The following is a 20,082-nucleotide window of genomic DNA, read 5'->3' on the forward strand; positions in this document are numbered from 1 at the left end:
TTTCCATCTGTAAATAATAAACCTGTTATAAAGGCTGGAGAGATGGTTTAAAAAAAATGGATCTGCTGAAAGAGACAACTAAGGTTGTTCCTGAGCCTCGAAGAGAGGGGATTTTTATAAGAAAGTGTTATGTGAGTTGGGTTTTGGCAAGCAATGGAGGGAATGTTAAGTCAAGCAGGACAGGAAGAAGTTTGAGAGTTGGGGTGTAAGGTTGCAAAAACATGAAATAGCAGGATTTGGAAAGCTGGGGGCAGGGCAGGATATTGTGTGTACCTTTGAATTCTGGTCTTAGAGGAAAATCTTGTCTCACATAAACTACGTAATATAGGAATAGCTTCTGCAAGTGCTGCGTGTGTAGCCTGTCTGGCTGTCAGCTGTGATTGTGTGTGGTTTCATAGTGTTTCACAAGTTCAGGGTTGTGAACTACAGCTGGATGGATAAATATGAGTGTCCAAAACAGAGTTAGAATACAAAGTTCTTTTCAGGTAAATATAATCTGAGAGAGAATGGAAAAGGGAAACATAGAATGAAAGAAAAAAAAAAGAGAAAAAGGCTGAAACTAACTCTGTACCTTTAGTAACTCTGCAAAAAATGTTTCTTACATCAGTGACGAAGCAGCCAGATGTTGGAAAAGCTCTGGTTTCTTTTCTGGAAGAATTTGACAGTACTGTATCTGTTTGAATGTTTCCTATGCCTTACATACCCTCATCAATGCTTAATGAATGAATTGAGATAATGTTCCTGTTTTGCAGCTGGGGAATGGAGGTGAAGATAACCAGCTGCTCAGATAGCTTCAAATAAACAGCATTAAAGAATTTGATTGAGCTTAGTGGGCTAGCACGTGCTGATTAAGGATGGGATTTGACTCATTTGCTCCAGGCTTCTGATCTATTTAAATGCTTATTTCACCATGAGCTAACAGCATGTGCTTACCTCCAAGTACTATAGAGGGAGCTCAGGGTAACTGCATCAGACTGAGATGTTTAGGGTAGCTGACTCTTAGCCTCAGTGACTAGCACAGAATATAACAGTAATATATTATTATATTATAAACCATAGCATGGCTATGGTTTAGTCTTCCATCTTGTGATGAAAACGGGAATTTTCCAGAAGGCTTCTTGCTGTTTATTGCATTACATGGTGCCAGTTCCAGAGTCTGCACTTCCAACATTGCCTCAAAGAATAAATGACATCCTTTTCAAAAGAGGCTCCTCTGGTGATATTTGTAGACAAATAGAATGAAAAGTTACTAGAAATCTCTCCATATTTTTCTTTCAGAGCAGGCTTGTGGATTTGTAAGGTTGAGAATAGTCGGGGTGGAGGTGTGTGAATTTATGGACCTCTCTGAACCTTGCTCAGCTTGGATCAGACTTATTTATGCCAGGTTGGACTGGCTCCTAGGTTTAGTAGCAATATATAGTGTCTTATAATGATATATATATATAGGTATTTGTACACTTTCCGTGCCTGTGGGCACTGGAATCACTGGCCAACACCTTACCTTAAGTATGTCAGGAGTTCTTATGCCACTAGGTCTCAATGTCAGTCATGAAGTAGGCAGATACTTGAGTGACAGCTTGCCTGGTTTGCATGGCTCTTGTTTTACATATTTAGATGATGATCACTGCGAAGTCTTCCCACACAAACCCCCTGCCTTCATCTCCTTTGACAGTCAGGGCTTGTTTCCATGGAGCTATTTCATCCATACCTTAGGAAACCTTTTTTCTGTTCCCCTATAGACATAAATTGAGGTTTCTATGGCAACATCTGAGGAGGGAAGGCCCATGATACCCTGAGCAAGAACTGATACTTGGTAAGCCCCATAACACACATGATGGCAGTGTTCACTGCCCTATTAGTTATTCTAGTTTATGTCAAATATGGTGGAAAAAAGCCTGAGGAACTGCCTGACTTAATAAAGCTCAAGCTCTGAAAGCTACAGTTCAAAAAGAAAAAAGGAATTCTGAGCAGTTAAACATAACTGTGTCATGCTGTGTATAGCTGTAAAGACATTTGAGATCAAAAATGACTGGCATGATGTAACTTCAATGTCAGTGAATCTTCCAGAACAATAGTAATAAGTCCTGTAAATCCATAAGCTTTTGTTTTTTATTATTTAAAGAAGTTGTAAAAATAATATATTAAAAAGGAATTATTTAAAAACAAACTGATTGTATATCTACAGAAAAAATAGTTTTTCCTTTAAACCTACAATATTTATTTGGGGGAGGAAGGAAGTAAACCACTATAAACTACGTGAATGCTAACACCAACAGTGTTGTGTAACTTCAGGAGAATCAGGAAGCAGAGTTCATTTGTGTTGGAAGCAGAGTAGTGATCAGGAAATGACTGTTGTTGAAATAGAGTCTGATCTGGCTCTGTGTGGTGGGTTTGATAAATTTTAGGCTGGAGCTGGTTGGGGAAAGATCCATTTTTTTTGGAAAATATGAAGGCAGGTCTTAAACTACCTGAAACTGAGTTTTGTCACATTTTCCAACACCCTTGTTCCCTAGCCAGCTATTTGAACTTCAATTTGAACTGATTAGAGGTGAAAAGAATATAATATGTTTAACAACAATTACTGATCTCTTCTTTGTGTCACTTAAGACAAATAGTTAAGAATAGGTGTGTCCTTCATACACCTGCATTCCACTGCACTTCTAGAGATGTTTTACTTGGTCTGATCGAGTTGATGAGGGGTTTTGTTGTAGTGATTACTGGATCACACCCTGTGACTTGAATCTCGAAAGATCCTTTGAAGAATCCTAGCAAAGGAAAAGGTGCCAAAAATTCTCCAAAGAAACTTAGCCTTGGGTATGTGTCTCAGTTCAGTGACTTGGAATTGTATCTCAGTGGTATTAACTGAGAGGAAGATGAGAATGCTCTGCTAATAGCTCAGAAATAGAGGGCAGACTGGCAGTTTTTCTGAGTTGGCTGAAGTGCTGAGAGTGTCTGGAGGTAGATCATCAGCTGTTGCATTAAAGAAATGCCTGATGAAAAATGATGTGGGCCTTGAGTTTTCTGTCAGAAAACTATAGCTCTTTGTATTCTTGTTGCTTGCCTTTTCTTGAATTGAAAGTGAGTGTAATGGAGTATGTCCTGGGAAGGGGTCAATTCAACATCTGTGTGCACCTCTGCTGTGGGATTACTGACAGCTGGTTCGCATCCTGAGCTGCAGTTCATTTATTGCTCCTGTTCTCTGTGTGTTTTCATAAGGAGTGACTGAGAGCGAAGCAACTTGCATATAAGCCACATTCCCACTGCAGGCCAAACTGATAATTCCTGGGAGGGGGGGAAAGAAACCCCTTGAGGCATATCCCAGTTTTTACACATCCACCAGACTACTGATGCCTTCTAGAGTGAAAAAAGATGTCTGGATTTACTAGTCACTTAAGTTGTATCTTTGGTGTTCTCCAAATGCACATCTTGTGCTGCCTTCTGTCTTAAAAACAGATGCTGCAGAAAAGTTGCTGCTTAGAGGAAGCACTGTGTGAGGGACAATCCCCTCATCAGTGTATGCCTGCAGGCCTGAGACCCACCTGACAGCTGCTCTGTTGCCTTCTGGTCCTTGTGGCAGCTGCTGTAGTAGCAGTTGCTGCTTGCAGTTGCTTTCTGTGCTTGCTGAAATGCCAGAGCAAGCTGTTAATTTACTGCAGTTTGAGACAGATTAGGGCCAGTGTTATAAAAGTGAACTTTGTTAGTTGTAGTCTTGTTGTTTGCTGCCTCTGGCTTTGAAATCACTCCTAGGACAGCAGTGAGAAGGGAGGGGAAGAGCCACGGAAGATCCTGCCTGATTCCCATACTTTATTCAGCAGGATTTCCTATGATCCGGTGACTCCCTTCTCCACTTCCCCCCCCCCCCCCCCTTCTGTCCACGTACAAATCCATTCAGAGTGCCTTCCTGCCAACACTACTGCAGCTCCCAAAGGTGATGAAATGAATCCAGTGCTGTGTTTTAGAGGTTTCCCTGAGGAAGATAGCCATGGAAGACTGCCTCTGCTCTCTGCTGTTTGTTTAACCCCGTAAGTGCTGCACTTGTGCATTGTGGCTACTTGAATGTGTACTGTACTGAGGACTTAACTATTCAAACTTAGGCAATTATAGTTCAAGAAAGTATCAGCTACCAGAAAGGAGAAAAGTGAGTAGAGGATGTGCAACAGTGGGTATTAAACAAGCTTGTTGATTGTAGCTTATGTTTTTGTCATGTGGGGCTGTAAGCAGCAATAGCAGCTTCCCTGAGGTATTTGTGAAGGAAACGGCAATAAAAGTGGAGGAGTTTGCAGTGGAACTGGAGTGTCAAAGTGCTGTACAGAAAAAGCATTACGATATTACATGGTTAAGATTCTTCACCAGTGATATACCGGTGAAATTACTTAAATACCATTGTGCATACTATAATCTGTAGTTGAATTGTATTTGTAAGAATGTTAGATGCTCTGTTCTCCTCAAAAATAAGGTAAATAGTGAGTACTTCTTGAGACAGAGGGAGTTGGTCAGAAAAGTGTGAAGGGATCTCAAGAATGTGAGTTCCTACAAGCCTTTGGTTGTTATCTAAACTGATGTTCGCATCTTTTAGCTCATCAGTGGCCTATTTGAGTGAAATAATGGATCCTGGTCTCCTTTCTACTATACCTGGCTTAGGTTTATTTTTGTTCTGGATCCCTGAAGTTATTTACCTTGGAGGTAAGTATCACTGTCTACATTATATAGAGACCTATGGCAAAGATACGACCAAGGATATACGGTAAGCAGAGACAGAGCTATGCATAAAACCTGTGCTGTCAGTTTATCAAAAGATAATAAACCTATGCTGACGTACTTAACCCTAGCAAGACTCGTGTGGCGAGTCCAAAACGTGAATCCCCAGCCACAAATGGTCATCGCTTAGTTATACATCTCTTACCTATAAACCTGAGCAAGAGCAATGGTTAAGCATTTGCTGCTTCAGCTGCACCAAAGCCAAACTGAGCTTTGCTTTAAGGATTGTTCTGAGATAGTTTTAAGTGTGAAGTAGTGCTTTGAATGTAAGCATCTGCAAGCAGCACAGAGCCTTAAGCACATGTTGCAAGGCTTGTGTTTAGTGACTCAGAAGGAAGAAGGCCATGTACTGAGTCTTCACTGCCATTTCTTGCAGAAGCACAGATTTTCTTTCGCTCTGATAAAATTTTGGATAAAACCCCCCACCCTTGATCCAGCTCCTTTACAAAGCTGAGACCACAGAAGAGGTGAAGTAGAAATTAAATCTTTAACAATAGCATCCTACAGATTTCAAGGTGTTGTATGGGTGTAAATCTGGCACCTTAGTTGTTGAGGGCTGCAGCAGTGCAAATGTATGGTAAAATAACTGCTGAAGGAAATGCTGCTGGGTGTTTATAAAATCTGTGGACGCTGTTTTCAGTTTATTATACTATGTTCTGTATGGACATGGGATTTTCTTGTAATAACACAGCAGATGTAGGTTCAGCATTCCTAAATGACTTATCTGCCTTGTAAAGTACATAAGCAACACTGAGTAACTCATGTTACGCTTGGGTCTTCTGTATATTGTGTGGACAGCTGACTTACTCTTCAGTGGTAAAAACATAAGATGCATTTGTCAGCTGATTCCTAGAGGGCTGGGTAAGTGCTTAAACTTCATAACTGGTCTTAACAGTTGATGTTTGTTTGAGATGTGTTTTTTCTGATCCTTTGGCCTGTTCTACCTGGTAACTTTGCAAAATCTGAGGTGCATGAGCATGTTTGAACTCCAGCAAATGAACTTTAAATGCTGTGATGAAAATTTGCTACCTTTACATGGCTAGAGCACAAGAAATATAATGGGTTTTTGTGCCTCGGAGAAGTTTATGATAAAACCCATTAAAAATGTGTAGCTGAATGTGTTCTAGTTTGAGTGTTGTTTTTGAGGGAGGTGGGGACCAAAGAATATTGAGCCATATGGAACTATTGTATGCTCTTGAAACAAGAATGACCACCGTCAATAGGATGATGGCTACAGAGAACTGACTTTCTCATCTGACTCATAACAGTTTAGGATGCTGTGTGGAACATGTGCATGTAACTCTGAGAGGAAATGCTCAGATCTTTTCTGGAGTGCAGCTGATAGTTTTTACTGCTGATCGCTCTGCAGTCAGTGTTGGACCTTCACAGTCTTCCTGCAATTTGTATTGGCAGCCCTGAGCACCACACTTGAAAAATAAATTTGTGATATCCAAATTCTGCATAGTAAATGAGACAGGTTAGTGTCACATCCACCTCTGTCACAGTTAAGAACCCTACCTGAAATGAAGCCTGTGCTGCTTCCAGGTGGCTGCGTAACACTGAGGTCAACTGTGGTAGTGGGAAGGAGAGTGAGATCTGCTGACTCAGCTTGTGTTAACCTGTAAACAGCTGCAATGCTGTCTCTGCGCATTTTGTTCCAGGCTGAGCGGGAACACGGCAACATTGTACTTTAATATTACATATTACATCTTCATCCGTTTCCTCTTTCTCTAGATTCCCTTCCTAAAAGAGTGGGTTTTTTTAAAAAGTCCTCTGAGAAGTCATTTGTGGATTTCCCTTGTTTCAGTCTTAATTTTTTGGCGTAGGGTCATTTGAGGAAATGGCTTGTGTAAGCACCTGCTGAGAAAGTGTGTCCCTACCATTTTCACTTCAGTAAATATCTAATTTCTGCAGTTGCTTTTGAGTTTTATCTGGGAAACACCAGCCAGCAGTGACATGAGATGTAGAGTCCCTAATCCCAGGGCAGTGCTGACTTGTATGTTCACAAGCTTGGTGCAACTCCTCTGGAGAAGGATTGTTTTTTTCTAGAGCTAAGAATTTCAATTCTTCATGTATGTGAGTTTGCTTAAGCGATTTGAGACTGACAGATGATGATTATTTTTATTTGCGTGACAGAAACCTTCTGGATGTCTTGAGCAGATGCTGTTGAATCCTCACTTCTTGAGGGGGAGAGACTCAGCCTGCTCATCCATCTGTCTGGACTTCTGCCTTTTTATTAAGTGCTCTATATAGCTTAGACTAAGTGGACAGGTCGTTTCGATCTGAGCAGTTAGGAGATGTATTTTCATGTCTCAGGCATACAGCTCTTTGTGGAGATACTAGTATACTTGACGTGTCCATCTAAGTTTGGAAAAATGGAGTAAGAACTCTTGCACAGCACTTCATTCCTCTGAGCACAAGTGGCTTGTAAAAGGTGCCTTCAATTCTTCTTATCCCAAAAACCTGCTTGGTATGGGAGTAAAAATTTCACTGCAAGTTGGTGAATGTTAGTTCTGTAACATTCCAGGATTATCTGAAAATCCTCCTGAACTAGGACTGTGCAGAAACAAAGTGTATGAGTACAGATGAATCACTTTCCCCTCTACACGAGTGTTATTACGTAAAAGCTGGTAGAAGTATGAATTATCTGTGTTGTACTGCAGATGAAAGCTTAATTTATCTGCAAATTTCCACTGGGATTCTAATGGTAATTCTACATAGTGGTCTAAGCAAATGATTGAAGCCCATGAGCCATGATTTAAACCAAGGAGTAACTTAAAAACACACTGATGTGACTTTGGAGACCAATTCATATCTTCACATAAAGATCAAAGATGCAACAGGTTCAGTCTCTTGGGCCAGGGATGAGACTTATGATCATTCTTTTTGGAGGCAGACTAAGCTGTAGTGGAAGAGAAGGAAGATCAATAGGTCCCCAGGCTCTGTCCCAAAGAGACAGAAAGAAGTTTATTCTCTTGGTGTATACACAGACTATTTAAATAAGAAGCTGTACTCTGGGAATGCTTCAGGAATTGCATTGGGCAGTTTGCAGTGGTCCTACTGTTATCAGTACCTTTTTAACTATGCCTAATTATAAAGCCCATTGGTTATTTTAAATCCAAATCAACCACTTAAGCTCTGTGTCTTAGATTTAATTACTAGATGTTATTCACATCAGGGACACTGATTCATCCAAAGTATGTAATTGCCAGATCCCAGTGTATTAAAGACATTTATCTTGTGTCTTACTGAGCTTCCGCTTACTGGGGCTTTTTCTTTTCCATTTAATCTGGGTTTTTTATTACAACTTCATAAAGGTGTCATTCTGCAGTTTAGCCCTAGGCAAACTGATAAGAGGCCCAGGAATATAATTTCAAAAAGTAATCTAATAAGTGTCATTGTTTGCTCGTATCTAATACTGGTTGGCTGGGAAGAAGTGGGAGTTAAATTGCATGCAGGCAAGAATGAATGGCAGATATATTTATAACTAATGAAAAGATTCTGCAAGGAACTAAGTATTCATTCCTGCAGAGGTTATTGACTCAGTGAGTCTGGGCTGAATAATTTTGTAACTAAGAGTCAGAACTTTGGAAAGTAAATTCACAGTTCAAAGATTTCTGTCTCTGCCTGGTTTCCAATTCTGTTCCAAATGTAGTGACATGGTTTGCAATTGGCTTTCCCCCACCCTTCACTACAGCTGGAATTCGACCCTGAGAATAGGATGTTCTGCTTGTAAATGATTAGTTCAGTCTCCAATGTACTGCATAGCCTTAGGTAGAAATTAAAAAAATCCCCAACCAAACAAAAAAACTTTCAGAGTTCAGATTAGAAATGTCTTGGCATGACTCTATCCACACACCTTCCCTGTGTCCTCTATCCCTTCCACTTTTATACACCCTTCTAAAGTTAGCAGTGGTTAATATTTTATCCAGAAACAGTCTGCTCTGAGAAAGGAGCACTTGATTTCTAAATTCAATAGACTGGGCAAAATGGGACAAATAAACGCCCCATTTAGTTGAAGGAGAAAGTGCGTAGCTGCTGTACCAAGTAGCTTATGTCTTTTGGTGCTGTTACATGTAGCTAATTCTGATTTTGTTAGGTTATCTGATTTTCTCTTCATGTAGACAGTATTGCATGCAGTAGTCATCCTGGCCCTTGACTGAAGGATGCTGAACCTAAATTCATGTCCTTGCGTTTTGGAACTCACCTGTGACTGGAGATTATAGTGAGCATGCAGCAGTGGTTATGAAATTTGGTAGGAGGTGTAAACAGAGACAAGTGGCAGAGGATGTGTTATGAAAGTAGTGAGCATTACACTTAAATTGAGAGTATTTTTCTGTTCATAACTTCTGAGTTATAGTTCAGACATAGTAGGAGAGAAATTGGCATCATGTATAATGTAACTGGAGATGTTGACTGAGAATTAAAGCTCAGCAAAAAGTGGCACCCCTCTGCCCAAATTTCATAGAGAAAAAACCCCAGGACAGTAAGATTGTCATACTTAAGAATTACTCATTTTCAGCAAAACAGATTTTCTAGTTCAAAAGCAGTTGGATTACAATGCAAGGTTTAGCTTGAATCAGGAAGGAGAAATAATAACGAACTCCTTACCTTTCTATTCATTACCTTGAAATGGATGCTCATTTTGTACTGCACTTGCTCTGGTTGGTGACAGGACATGGAATTTTCAAAACAGCAAATAGCAAAACCTTGCTGCTCTTGTACTTTGGCTTGTCCTATTCCTTATGAACACTGAACTTTTTTCCTTTCAACTAGTAATGCCTTGTACTTCGAGGTCTGTGCTTGCTTGATCAGAGGGGCTTTTTATCTGTGGAAGTTTCTTTGTGCTTTCATGCAGATATTGTGCTTTTCTAGAGAAATCTCTGCTGGATGCTGATTTTTCAGTGTTGGAGAAAAGGGGCTATTTCAGTTATTTGTCCAAAATCCACAAATGGTAAAAATTCCAAGTGCATCATGCTGGGACTTAAGCCACTTTCCTAATTTTTGGTGGCTAAACTGAAGAGGGGAAAGAGCTAAGTTCTTACTGAAACTGTTTTGTGAACACAGCACAAAGCAAAATATTTGGATTTTTTTAGAGGGTGGGTGTTTACATTGCAATATCCAGGTGAATGTGTAAACCTGGGAGAACACTTACCCTGTGGTGAGCAACGCAGTATGCTGCTTAGCTGTACGTGTCTGTTCACATCTGCTTCCAGTGGAGAGCTTAACTTTTCTTGCTTGTGGTTGATTATTGGCTGGGTTGCTCAAAATGCTACAAGGCCTAATTACTGCTATGCTGAACACTTGTTAGGCTGTGATTTGGAATCCAGCTCTGCTTCTTGCATGTGGTTTAGCCAAGGGAAGCAAGGATTTATTTTAATTTTGCTGCTCTTGGGCAGCTAAATGAATCTTAGGCATACTCAGATTTTCAATAACTGTCACACCTGTGTAGGCAATGGGTTTTATAGCTGAGTGAAGTTTTTCAGTGGGCTTGGGGTCCTTGAGCTGGTGTGCATGTTTCTGTGTGCAGGTCTGGGTTAAATACAGCAGACTTCACTGATCTGAGCTAGTGAAGCAGGTATTTTAGCTGGATAGGGAAGAACGTACTGTTCAGAGACGTTTTGTACTTACAGGCTTGTTCTGTGGTTAATGGTGTGTGCTGTGAGCTGTGACCCATTAGGTAAGTGCTGTACAGGTAGAGAAATTCCAAGGAATTTGGACAGAGTCCCCTCACTTCCTTCACAAAATGCCCAGCTCCTATGGAAATTCAAATAGTCACCCTATGTTTTGTGACAGACAATTTAGCTGATCTACCCTACTTCTCCTCCATTAGATTTATGAGAAGAAAGGAGCTTCCTTTTTGGATGCTCAAGTGAAAGGTCTTGAGCAGTATAAATAGGCAGTGTCAAATTTGCTTCAGTTCTAAATTGTAAAGAAAACTCTGAGGAAAAGGTCCTGGCACCTTTGCCCTGTTGCTATCTTCTGAATTATTATTGCAAAGTCATGACACTGATTTAATTGGTTTGCTTGCTATCTTTGGCTCAACTGTCCCCTTCAATTTGGAGGAGGAGCACTACCTGAAGAAATTAACTGTGAAAGTATTGTCTTACTGCTGAAAAAAGTACATTCTGTGCTGTGTTATTTGAATCGTGTTTGACAATTTCTGGAATTCTGGATGGTGTCTGAAGAATCTGGGGTTTGCTGCTATGTATGAGGCCTAAATTTAAATGTCTAGTTATGTGTGGAACTCTGTAAGAATTCACAGACTGAGGTCTTTAATGGTTATTTCCAACATGAGAATTACTTCCTTTGGAAGGGAAGGCAGAAATAGATATAGGTTCATCTCTAAGCAGAAAGCCCTGTTGGAATCGGCCTTCTCTTTGGCCTCTTCAAGTATTGTTAAAATGGCCAGCAACTAATGTGTAATATAACGTATATCCCACAAGTTGTGTCTGGTTCTGGTAGGAGAGATTGGATACAGGGTACAATGAGGCTCAGCCTATTGCAACCCCTTTCTGTCCTCTGTTACACATGGTTGGTGATGGCAAGGATGTGATTCTGGTAGGAGCTGAGGGTTACTGCTCCCAGTTTTTGGATCAGGTAACCTTCTGTAATTCACTTAGCACATGCGTAGGCTGTGCTTTGCACTGTGAGTACAAGTATGCGCACACCTGTATTGTAATTCAGAAGCCAATTTTTAGTGACCAGAATGACAGACATGTTCACGTTTTATGCTAGAGGCCAGTGTATGCAACTGATCCAAAAGCTGATGTTTTACTGACTGGAGACTTGATTAAAAGCGCTTCTATTTTTGTTGAACTACAATGAAAACTGTTCTGTTCTTTGGTCAAGTGGCATGGAAGGGACTTCCCGAGTCCTTTGGGTTAAAACAGTGTTTATGTTCCTTCACAGCATGTTTTCTAGGAGATGAACGAAGAGGTGCTGAGATGGTGTTTAACCCAAGTACTTGGCATTTGTAGTCATTAAGAGATGGTGACAAGTCCTGAATAAATGCTGTACTGAGCAGGGAAGAATTGGGGGATACACAGGCCACAGGAGTGCCTCCATCTTGCTTTGTAATACACTGAGATATCAGCTTGTGGCTGGTATTTCTCAGCCTGCAGCCTGTGAAATTTGTGTCATCTGTCTTGTAACACAGTCCTCGGGTTTCAGAGAAAAACACATGCACATATCCGGTATCACATATCCAAAATAAAATGGACTGTGTATGTTCAAGCGATAGCAACTGCTGGTTGGTAGTGTGAGTTAAAGGGACAGATCTGTAGGGCACTAAAGTAAGCATAGTTGGCCAATACATGCTCCTTTTCCATGTATCCACAAGTCGTTGTATCTCAAATTGTAACAGGCCTCATCCTAATTTAATATGCAAAGACCAAAGGATGGTTGAAGCCCTAGTGTAAGGAAGTGTTCCAGTTCCAAAGGTAACATGAGTATTCTTGCAGAAGACTGTCGGAATGCAAAAGTAAATGCAAATAAACACTTTAGTTTTTCATTTAAACTCACAAAATTACTCTAGAAATTTCAGAAAAGACACATGCAAGTTTTGGATTTTGAAAATCAGTGTTTTGACCTAGCAGGGGTTGCTCTGTATGTTCTAGGCATGGCAGGTTTCTCATGCGGAAACTGCCACTTTCAGCTGTGGACAGAAAGGAAAATGTTAAACATGGTTGAACTGCAGGAAAAGGGGAGTTTAGGAAGATATGGCTTGAATTTTCCCAAGTCTAAGTGCAGTAATCTCCCTGCCTGACCTGACAGAGCTTCTGTAGCCAGATGGTGTGCATCTGAGTGACTTTGTTACACTGAACTTATTCAAAAGTTTATTTCCTGTATTGAAAAATAACTGCTTTTAATTAATACATTGTTTTCTTACTATGTACTCTCAGTGCAATCTCCTACTCTGCATTTATCTATCCGGGATGACATTTTGCTGTCCCTTAAACACATGGCAAAGCTATTATGGAAAGGACTGCCACAGAATCTGGGCTGGCATTAGTTCATGTTCTTCATTCACGGAAGGATTTTTAATTTTTCAGAGGATTTTTTCTTTCATCTCTGCTTAATTCATAAATCCTTTTTTGAGGACACAGGAAAGCTCAATGTTTGAGTAGGAGAAAAGGCAGAAAGACTATTGATCAACCTGAAGCATTGACAACTGTTTGCTGCTCTAATGAATCTGTCATTTGATGGATCATTAAACTACAGGAGTCATCATTAAACAACGATCTAGCAACACACAGGCTTTCATGGAAGCAGTCAGATTGTGCTGTTGTGATTTGTACAGAAATAGTGCTTTGATCATGGTTGTTATTTTCACTTTGTGGGTCAGGTGTTTGAGCTGTCTCTCTTATTACACAGCTGCTCTTTTTTCTAAGAGCATCAGACAGGTGGTCAGCATCCTCTCTCCAAAATAAAAAAGTGCCGAGAATGTTGGAGTGCAAGTAAGTGTTGCTTACTAATCAGTGAAGTACTTAGAATTAAAGGAATAGTCCCCATGTGTGTACCCTGTCCTAAGTGGAAGGATTCTTGTGGCACAGCCGGAGAGAATTATTTTCAGTTTTGTGTATGTGAAGGGAGTGGGAAAGGATCCCCTGTCTTGCTGAAGTGAATTCTGCTAGTGTTCAGTGAGGCTGAGGGTGAAGAAGTTATACTGGCACGGCCATGGCAACAAAAAGCAGACTGGTGAAAGGGCCAGTTTTTCCTTGCCGAAGATGGTGATTACCAGATGCTACTATTGTGCAGAGCAATGTAGTCTGAGTCTCTTGATTAATTAGATAATATCTGTGGGGATTTCAAGGGCTTGCAATGTCCGCTGTACAGTTTATTACTAAAGAAAGCATGCAGAAGTGCAAACTTTGACCTTTCTTATTTGCACTTATTTCTGCAATTAAATGAGAAGCTTGCGTAGTTGATAGAAGATTCCCTGGGAGATCAAGCTCATTAATACATAGAGCAAAACTTCTTTATGATAGCCCCTAAAGGGCTATCCCTTACCCCAAAGGTGCACATACACACTCTTGGTTAAAATTTAGGAACGATATTGTGGGATTTTGATTTCTGGATGCCATGGGAAGAAGATGGAAGTTAAGATTACTGGCTACCTGTTAACACAGAAAATTATGTACAGGTGGTGTCTGAATGTGTGGTGACATGAAGAAATCATGGCAACAGGCAGCTGAAGTACTCAGGTTCAGGTTTCTCCATATTATGAAGGAGGAAGAAAAGTTATTGGTCCTCGAGAGGCGGAGAGGCTGCACACCTACTTGTGCAAGTCTTCAAACATGGAATATTGGGTTTTTGTCTAATTGTATATTTTTGTTTCTTGGACTTGAAAAAACTTTAAGTGGGTGTTTGTAGAATGTGTTCTGATTGTGTGCACACCTGATGTGTAGATACCAAGGTGACAGGTGCTCCATAAACTGAAGAATTGCTCAAGCTAATAATTTATGGGATGAGCAGAGCAAAAAGGACAGTACAACGAAGTAGAATATAGCAATTGAGGATTAAGAAAACCCCCCAAATTACTGAAATGTTTTTCTCCTTGTTCCTGCTGTCACGAATCTTCATTTTTTGACATGTTTATCTGTCCTAGATTGCAATGTTTGATGTTCAAAGTTCTTGAAGCTTATTTTCGAACAAAACTGAGGCAGTTCATGCAAGAAAAAAACTTATTTTGATTTGGGTTAACAAATATTTTCTAACCTGAGTATTTTTAAAGGTTCAGGCTGTTGAACAATGAAAACTAAAGCTGTGCCAGGTTGATTTAACGGTTGGACTAGATGATCTTCAAGGTCCTTTCCAACCTAGATGATTCTGTGATTTAAAGATTGTTTTTCTGATGGCGCACTTGAAATTCATACAGCTGAATTATAGTCACTCCCTTAGAAAATTTAAGTTCTATGTCACTTTCCACTTGAAAATACAGCCTCATTCAGGAGCATTCAGTGAAATTCAGGGGATCTTGATGGAGAATCTGTTCCACTTTGTTTTGCCTGATTTGGTGTCATTACCACAATTCTGCAAGGCTTGTCCTGAGGCTGTTCTTCCTCCCAGTGCTTGACTTTTGGTTAGACCTTCAGTGTATTTAAATGCCTGGGAATCTTCCATGTAGTGTGTGTATTTCTTTTGGTCTGAAATCTGTTCTGCATGTCTAATTGTCTTTATGTGGTGTCTTTGTTGGTTCCTGGACCTGAGACCATCCATCATCCACTGTCATTTTGGAAGCAGCGTTGCCCTCCAAGAACTCTTTTATCAGCTTTCGCTCACGTGAATCTGAGCTAAAAAAAACAACCAGCTTCCCAGTTCTGGTGCCTGCTGCTGCTGCCTTTTTAGCTGTTCCTCAATCTTTCTCCTTCTTTACCTCCTCTGTGAGCAGTCAATGGGGGAAAAAAAAAACCCTAGTTGTGGAAGAAGGCTGAAAGTCCAAGTTTGCTCGCTTGGTCCCTCCCTCCCTCCATGGGGTGGGCTGTCTGAGCAGGAAGGTGGGACAAGGGGAAAGCCTGTCCAATTGGCTACTGCAGAAGGCTATTATTCCTTATTACCCTTTTTCATTCGGTTGATTTGTAGCAGCAGCATATTTGGTAATATGAACCCTGTCTCTTGGGATTAAGAGTGCAGTTACACTTGCAACAGCTGCCTGTGTACGTTTTACCGGCTACAGAAAAAGAACATGCTGCTCCTCCTACTCTTTCGCCTGATTTTATCTAGTATTGTTGCTTCCCTCCCTCTCTTTGTTTCTCTTTGACCTCCTCACAGCTCCAAGCCGCTCCACTCCATACTTGCTTCGTCTCTTGAGAAGACCACAGCTGAGTTCCCTAGCACAGACCCAGGAGGTTTTCTTTCCTGAGCCAACATTAAGCAAAGAGGACAGAAGGCAAAGGGGAGGTGGCAGGGGGGAAAGCCGAAAGTGAGCCAAGCCCTTGCTGACATCCCTCGTCTTGGTGCTAAACCTCCTGCTTTGAGAGACACCATGCAGGGGAGGGACTTTGTTTTGTAGAGAGAAGGAGAAAAACTTGAAACTGGCTTCCCCTGTGGCATGTGTGTCCTGAACATCCCCTCCCCACCCTGCTGTTCGTTAAATGAAAGCACGTGAAGAACATGAGGTTTCCTGCTTGAGAGGGAGGGAGGGCAGTGCTGGACTGGGTGAGGGAGGGAGGAGGAAGGCAAGTTGTGGTTTGGTGGTGTGGTTTACACCGAGATCACAGCTAGTGTGCCTGGGGGTGGGAGCAGAAAGAGAAAGGGCATCTGATGCCAGCTGCCAACATGACAGAAACCCTGCAGCTCCCGGCATTGCAAGTCCCAGAGCAGCAGGTGGTGGAGGGTGGCCGTGCCTGGTCCAGCTCGTCCACCCCAACCCTGCGCAGGAAGCGCTTCAAGATGAGGCGGATGAAGAATGTGCAGGAGCAGAGCCTGGAGGCCAGCAGGTATCAGGATTCTCCTTCCTCCAGCAAGGAATACCTGCAGCTCCCATCCATTGAAATCACTCCCTCCAGTGATGAGGACACTCCCTGGTCCAACTGCTCCACACCCAGTGCCTCCCCGCGGCGCAAGCGCTTCCTTCTTCGGAAGTGGCTGCGTGTGAGAGAGAAGAAGGAATACAGTGAGAGCAGGTATGTGTTTTGGCCACTTCCCTTTCCCTGCTTCCAAGAGGAGCCTGTCCACGCTAGGTAGGTAGGGTCTGTTCCCCTAGACACCTTGGTGTGCTTCTCCCTGGGACCTTGTTCTCATCTGTTGGCTGGATTGGGGAATGTAGTTGACTGGGCTTGCTGATGCCAGACCAAATGGCCCAATCCTCTTGTGCAAATAGTAGGCAAGTTAGAAACAGCAGTACTAGGATCTGTCCTTGTTCATGGCCCTCTGTGTGCCTTCTACAGGTAATACAGAGCCAGTGAAAAGTACTTGCTTCTGAGTGAGGGAGGCTGTCCTGAAAGAATGGGTGATAAGACTTAACTTCATTAAGGCATCGTGAAGAGACCTTTGAGAGAGAGGAGGTGACCTCTTTGCTGGGATTACCAGGGCAGGGAGTGATGATGTCAAACCCTTGTCATTGTTTGTTGGGTTTTTTTTGTGATGTTCATACCTATTGCTGACACCTTCTCTGAAATCCTTCCTTCAGTTGATCCTATTTTCAGCTGATAGTGGGAGAATCTGAGGACAAGAGAAACCAAGTAGCCTTGTGGCTAGTAGGTGGGTCTCCATGTCAAGATGTCTGGGTTCAGTTCTTGGCTGCTTTCCAGACTTGAAAGTCACTCAGTCCTTTGTCTTAAAAGGGGATAAATAATTCATAAAGACCTCCAAGAGCTTGTCAACACAGGAAAATTAATACCTGGGAAGTTATTGTGTGGCTGTACAAAGAAAGCTGTACCTCATGTAACCCTCTGCAGGTGCAATCAGGGTGTACAACATGCAGTGTAGTGTACCTTTAATGGGAGAGTGGAACAATCTGCCTTTCCTGAAGGCCCAAAATACACAAGCTGCTTTAAAAATTTCTCTGAGAAATTAGCACATTATAAATCCTTATACTGGCTTATTGTGGGCCAATTTTTCTTTTGTTGCTTTGCAACTCCCATGCAGCCTATGTGTGGGTTTATGCCTGAAAGTATGTATTGCATGTCTCTTCTGCGTGCAACGTACCTTATTGACTCACTGACTGCTGTGTTGCTTGCATGTTTATAGGACAGAGCTTTTTCTTCCCTTAATACCTGATCTGATTATGTAGTAACTCTTCTTGCGTGAGGTCCCTTTAGCAAGGTCACTCGGTCATTAAGTTTTGGGGAAGTTTCATCAATAAATGCATGCCATCAAGGATTTGATAATCCCTCTCAATTTGACACTGAAAAGCATCTCTTGGTTGAGAAATACTACTGATTTTCATTTAGCTGGGGTGATACAAGTAGTGATTCAGTTATAGCATAGAAAACAGGGAACATAATGAATAGGGCATATGCTAAAGTGTCAGAATTGTGAAGTTCAGGTCTGCGGTTCAACAGAGAGGATAGCTGTTCAGCTGAAGGATTTACAGCTTTCTACGTATTCATCATTAAGACATTTCTGCCTTAACCCTGGTTATGTTTTTGAAGCTGTGACTGGAAAAAAGCTGAAGTGGTTGATGGATTAGGTGGCATTAGCATACCAGAGTCAGCATGGCACCTCCTTTCTTCATATGTAGCAGACTCCAAATCTATCCCTTTTGCAATGGGAAACAGGATGTTTTCCAATGGATTTTTTCTCTTTCTAGTCCAGGGGGAAAGTCACTGTGTGCTGAGCCTGTGGGTTTGCAGAATGCAAAGATCATCACTGGGCTTTGAAAACAGCAGACATGGAAACAACACAGAGAAAGCAGAATCTGTGAGGAGTTAGTCACAGAAAGTGATGAACTCAGGAGGATTTTGTGACATTAATTTGAAAGAGACTAGCAGCTACCACTGTGGGGTAAACCTTAGTGTGCCCTGATGCTGTTGCATGTGAAACCCTGTTCTAAAATAGCAGGGCAGGAGCCTGGCTTTCTGTAAAGCAGACAGATCCTGCCTGTCTACCCTCCCCTACCTTAGACCTGGTCATGTAGAGCACTGGCTCTTTCTTGCTGCTCTTTCATTAAGATGATGCTGTTTGTAACAGGTGCTACTACTGTCAATTTACTGTACTATTAATTGAAGGGTAATGGGGAGTTCTGTACTAGAGTAAAGGCTGGAGCATTTTGTCCAGTGGTCTTTCCACCAACCCCTGTCTTGGGGTGAGCTACAATGACGATGGTTGAACTGTCCAGCTGGTTAACCCTAACACTGTTGTAACAGGGATTCCCACCATGGTCAGTGTGTTGCACATCTGCTAGGAGCTCAGGTACACTATTTAAGTACCCAGGTTCCCAAACTTCACCTGCTAAGGGGGGCAGCCATCAGCATGTGGTTCCCACACCTGAGAAATGAATGCAGCTTGCTCTCAGTCACTCCTTCTCTAGTTAAATTGTTAGCAAGCAGTTTAAAATTTTTTTGGAGTCCTGTAACCTTTACCCCTATTATGTGGCCAGATGTCTGCCTGTTATAATGGCATGGTTTTCCCAGGAAAGCTGGCAGTTGAGAGCAAACTGTGCACCAGCTGACTTATTCCAGTGATGCATGTGTTGCTCACATGCCCCTGAGCAAGAGCAATAGCTCTGTGACCATTAGCATACAGTAAGCATCCAAGTGAATAAACAAATGCTTTTAGGACTCAAAATGCTGGCTGTAATGCTCCAGGTCTGATGAAGGCTGGCTGCTTTTTTATCCGGAAACACCAGCCTACAAAATGTTCTATATCACTCGTTAGTTTTTTACAGCCTGGATAATTTTAAGGTTTGTTTACCTGCTGGTTCTCTAAAAGCTGTTAAGTGGCTGATAGTGAAAGCAGAAGAGAGACTGTTTATTTCTTTCATTAAACAGCAGAGATGGTAAGAGCCTTGCTTGCCTATGACATGGTTTTGTTCAAGGTGGAAGCCATTTCTTGGGGGCAGGAGTTTCCTTGTACACAAACATCATGATCCAAACCACAAGTTTGGTGCTCTGGGAGCCCATACAGATGATAAATAGGATGATACTTACCTATACTCCTCATCCATCACTTGCTACCCAGGTAATGATAGAAGTTACTTACCTGCCTACAACTTCATAAAGTATGAACCCTGTGCCCAAGTTTTTTATTAAGGCATGATGACGTTTCCTTCCTCACAGGCTAGTAGATGAAATCTGTTGGCATTTTGCTATGCATGTAATGAGCATGCATTATTGATGTAGGGATGTGAGAGTATATCTGCTTTAATTTATTATTTACTTCTTAAAGCCACCCTTGCTAGTAGTCTCTGGAACTGCAAGTGATTCTTGATGTGTGAGGCAAGAACTGCTGAGAGGGTAGATCACTTGGGCTTAAAGGCCTTCTCTACTTTTGGCCTAAGGTCAGTATTGGAATGACATCCCATGCTTTTATCTTTCCGTTGGCAGAAGCTGAGGGTAAATAGGTGGGCCCTGCAATAACATTGCCTGACTTAGGCTCTGTGTGAATGCTCAACAACAGTACATATGTAAAAGGTGAAGTATGGTAAGTCTTTCCTTCTTGAACAGTTTCCTGTAAGTCATTCATGCTGGTCAAAGATCATGCCACTGGTAATCTGAATGTGCTCCACTACCTTGGGAAGAAATAAACCAGAATGCCAAGGACAGTAAAAGGTTTGAATCATCTTCTATTTGTTGTTATTCCTGCTGAATTTCCTCTTGCAGGAGATCCTGGAAAAGGTGGTGTCCTGATGCCTGCAGTCCCTTCCCAGAGCTTTCTTTC

At 41.7% G+C, this 20,082-nt stretch overlaps 1 protein-coding gene across 6 annotated transcripts in view; it reads left to right on the plus strand.

The window, feature by feature from the left end:
* GRAMD1B (GRAM domain containing 1B) overlaps window positions 1-20,082 on the plus strand; it is a 132,656-nt gene that overhangs the window by 14,680 nt on the left and 97,894 nt on the right. For 4 of the 6 annotated variants that reach the window (XM_074851152.1, XM_074851153.1, XM_074851154.1 and 1 more), the window contains exon 1: window positions 16,024-16,385. The exons of 1 other annotated variant lie outside the window; for it this stretch is intronic. In XM_074851152.1, the coding sequence (XP_074707253.1) occupies window positions 16,024-16,385 (362 nt within the window). Of the gene's footprint in view, window positions 1-16,008; window positions 16,386-20,082 lie in introns of those variants that run through there. One more of the 6 variants, XM_074851151.1, reaches the window with a different exon arrangement.

Source organism: Strix uralensis, chromosome 26, assembly GCF_047716275.1.
Source record: "Strix uralensis isolate ZFMK-TIS-50842 chromosome 26, bStrUra1, whole genome shotgun sequence".
Lineage (NCBI taxonomy): Eukaryota > Metazoa > Chordata > Aves > Strigiformes > Strigidae > Strix > Strix uralensis.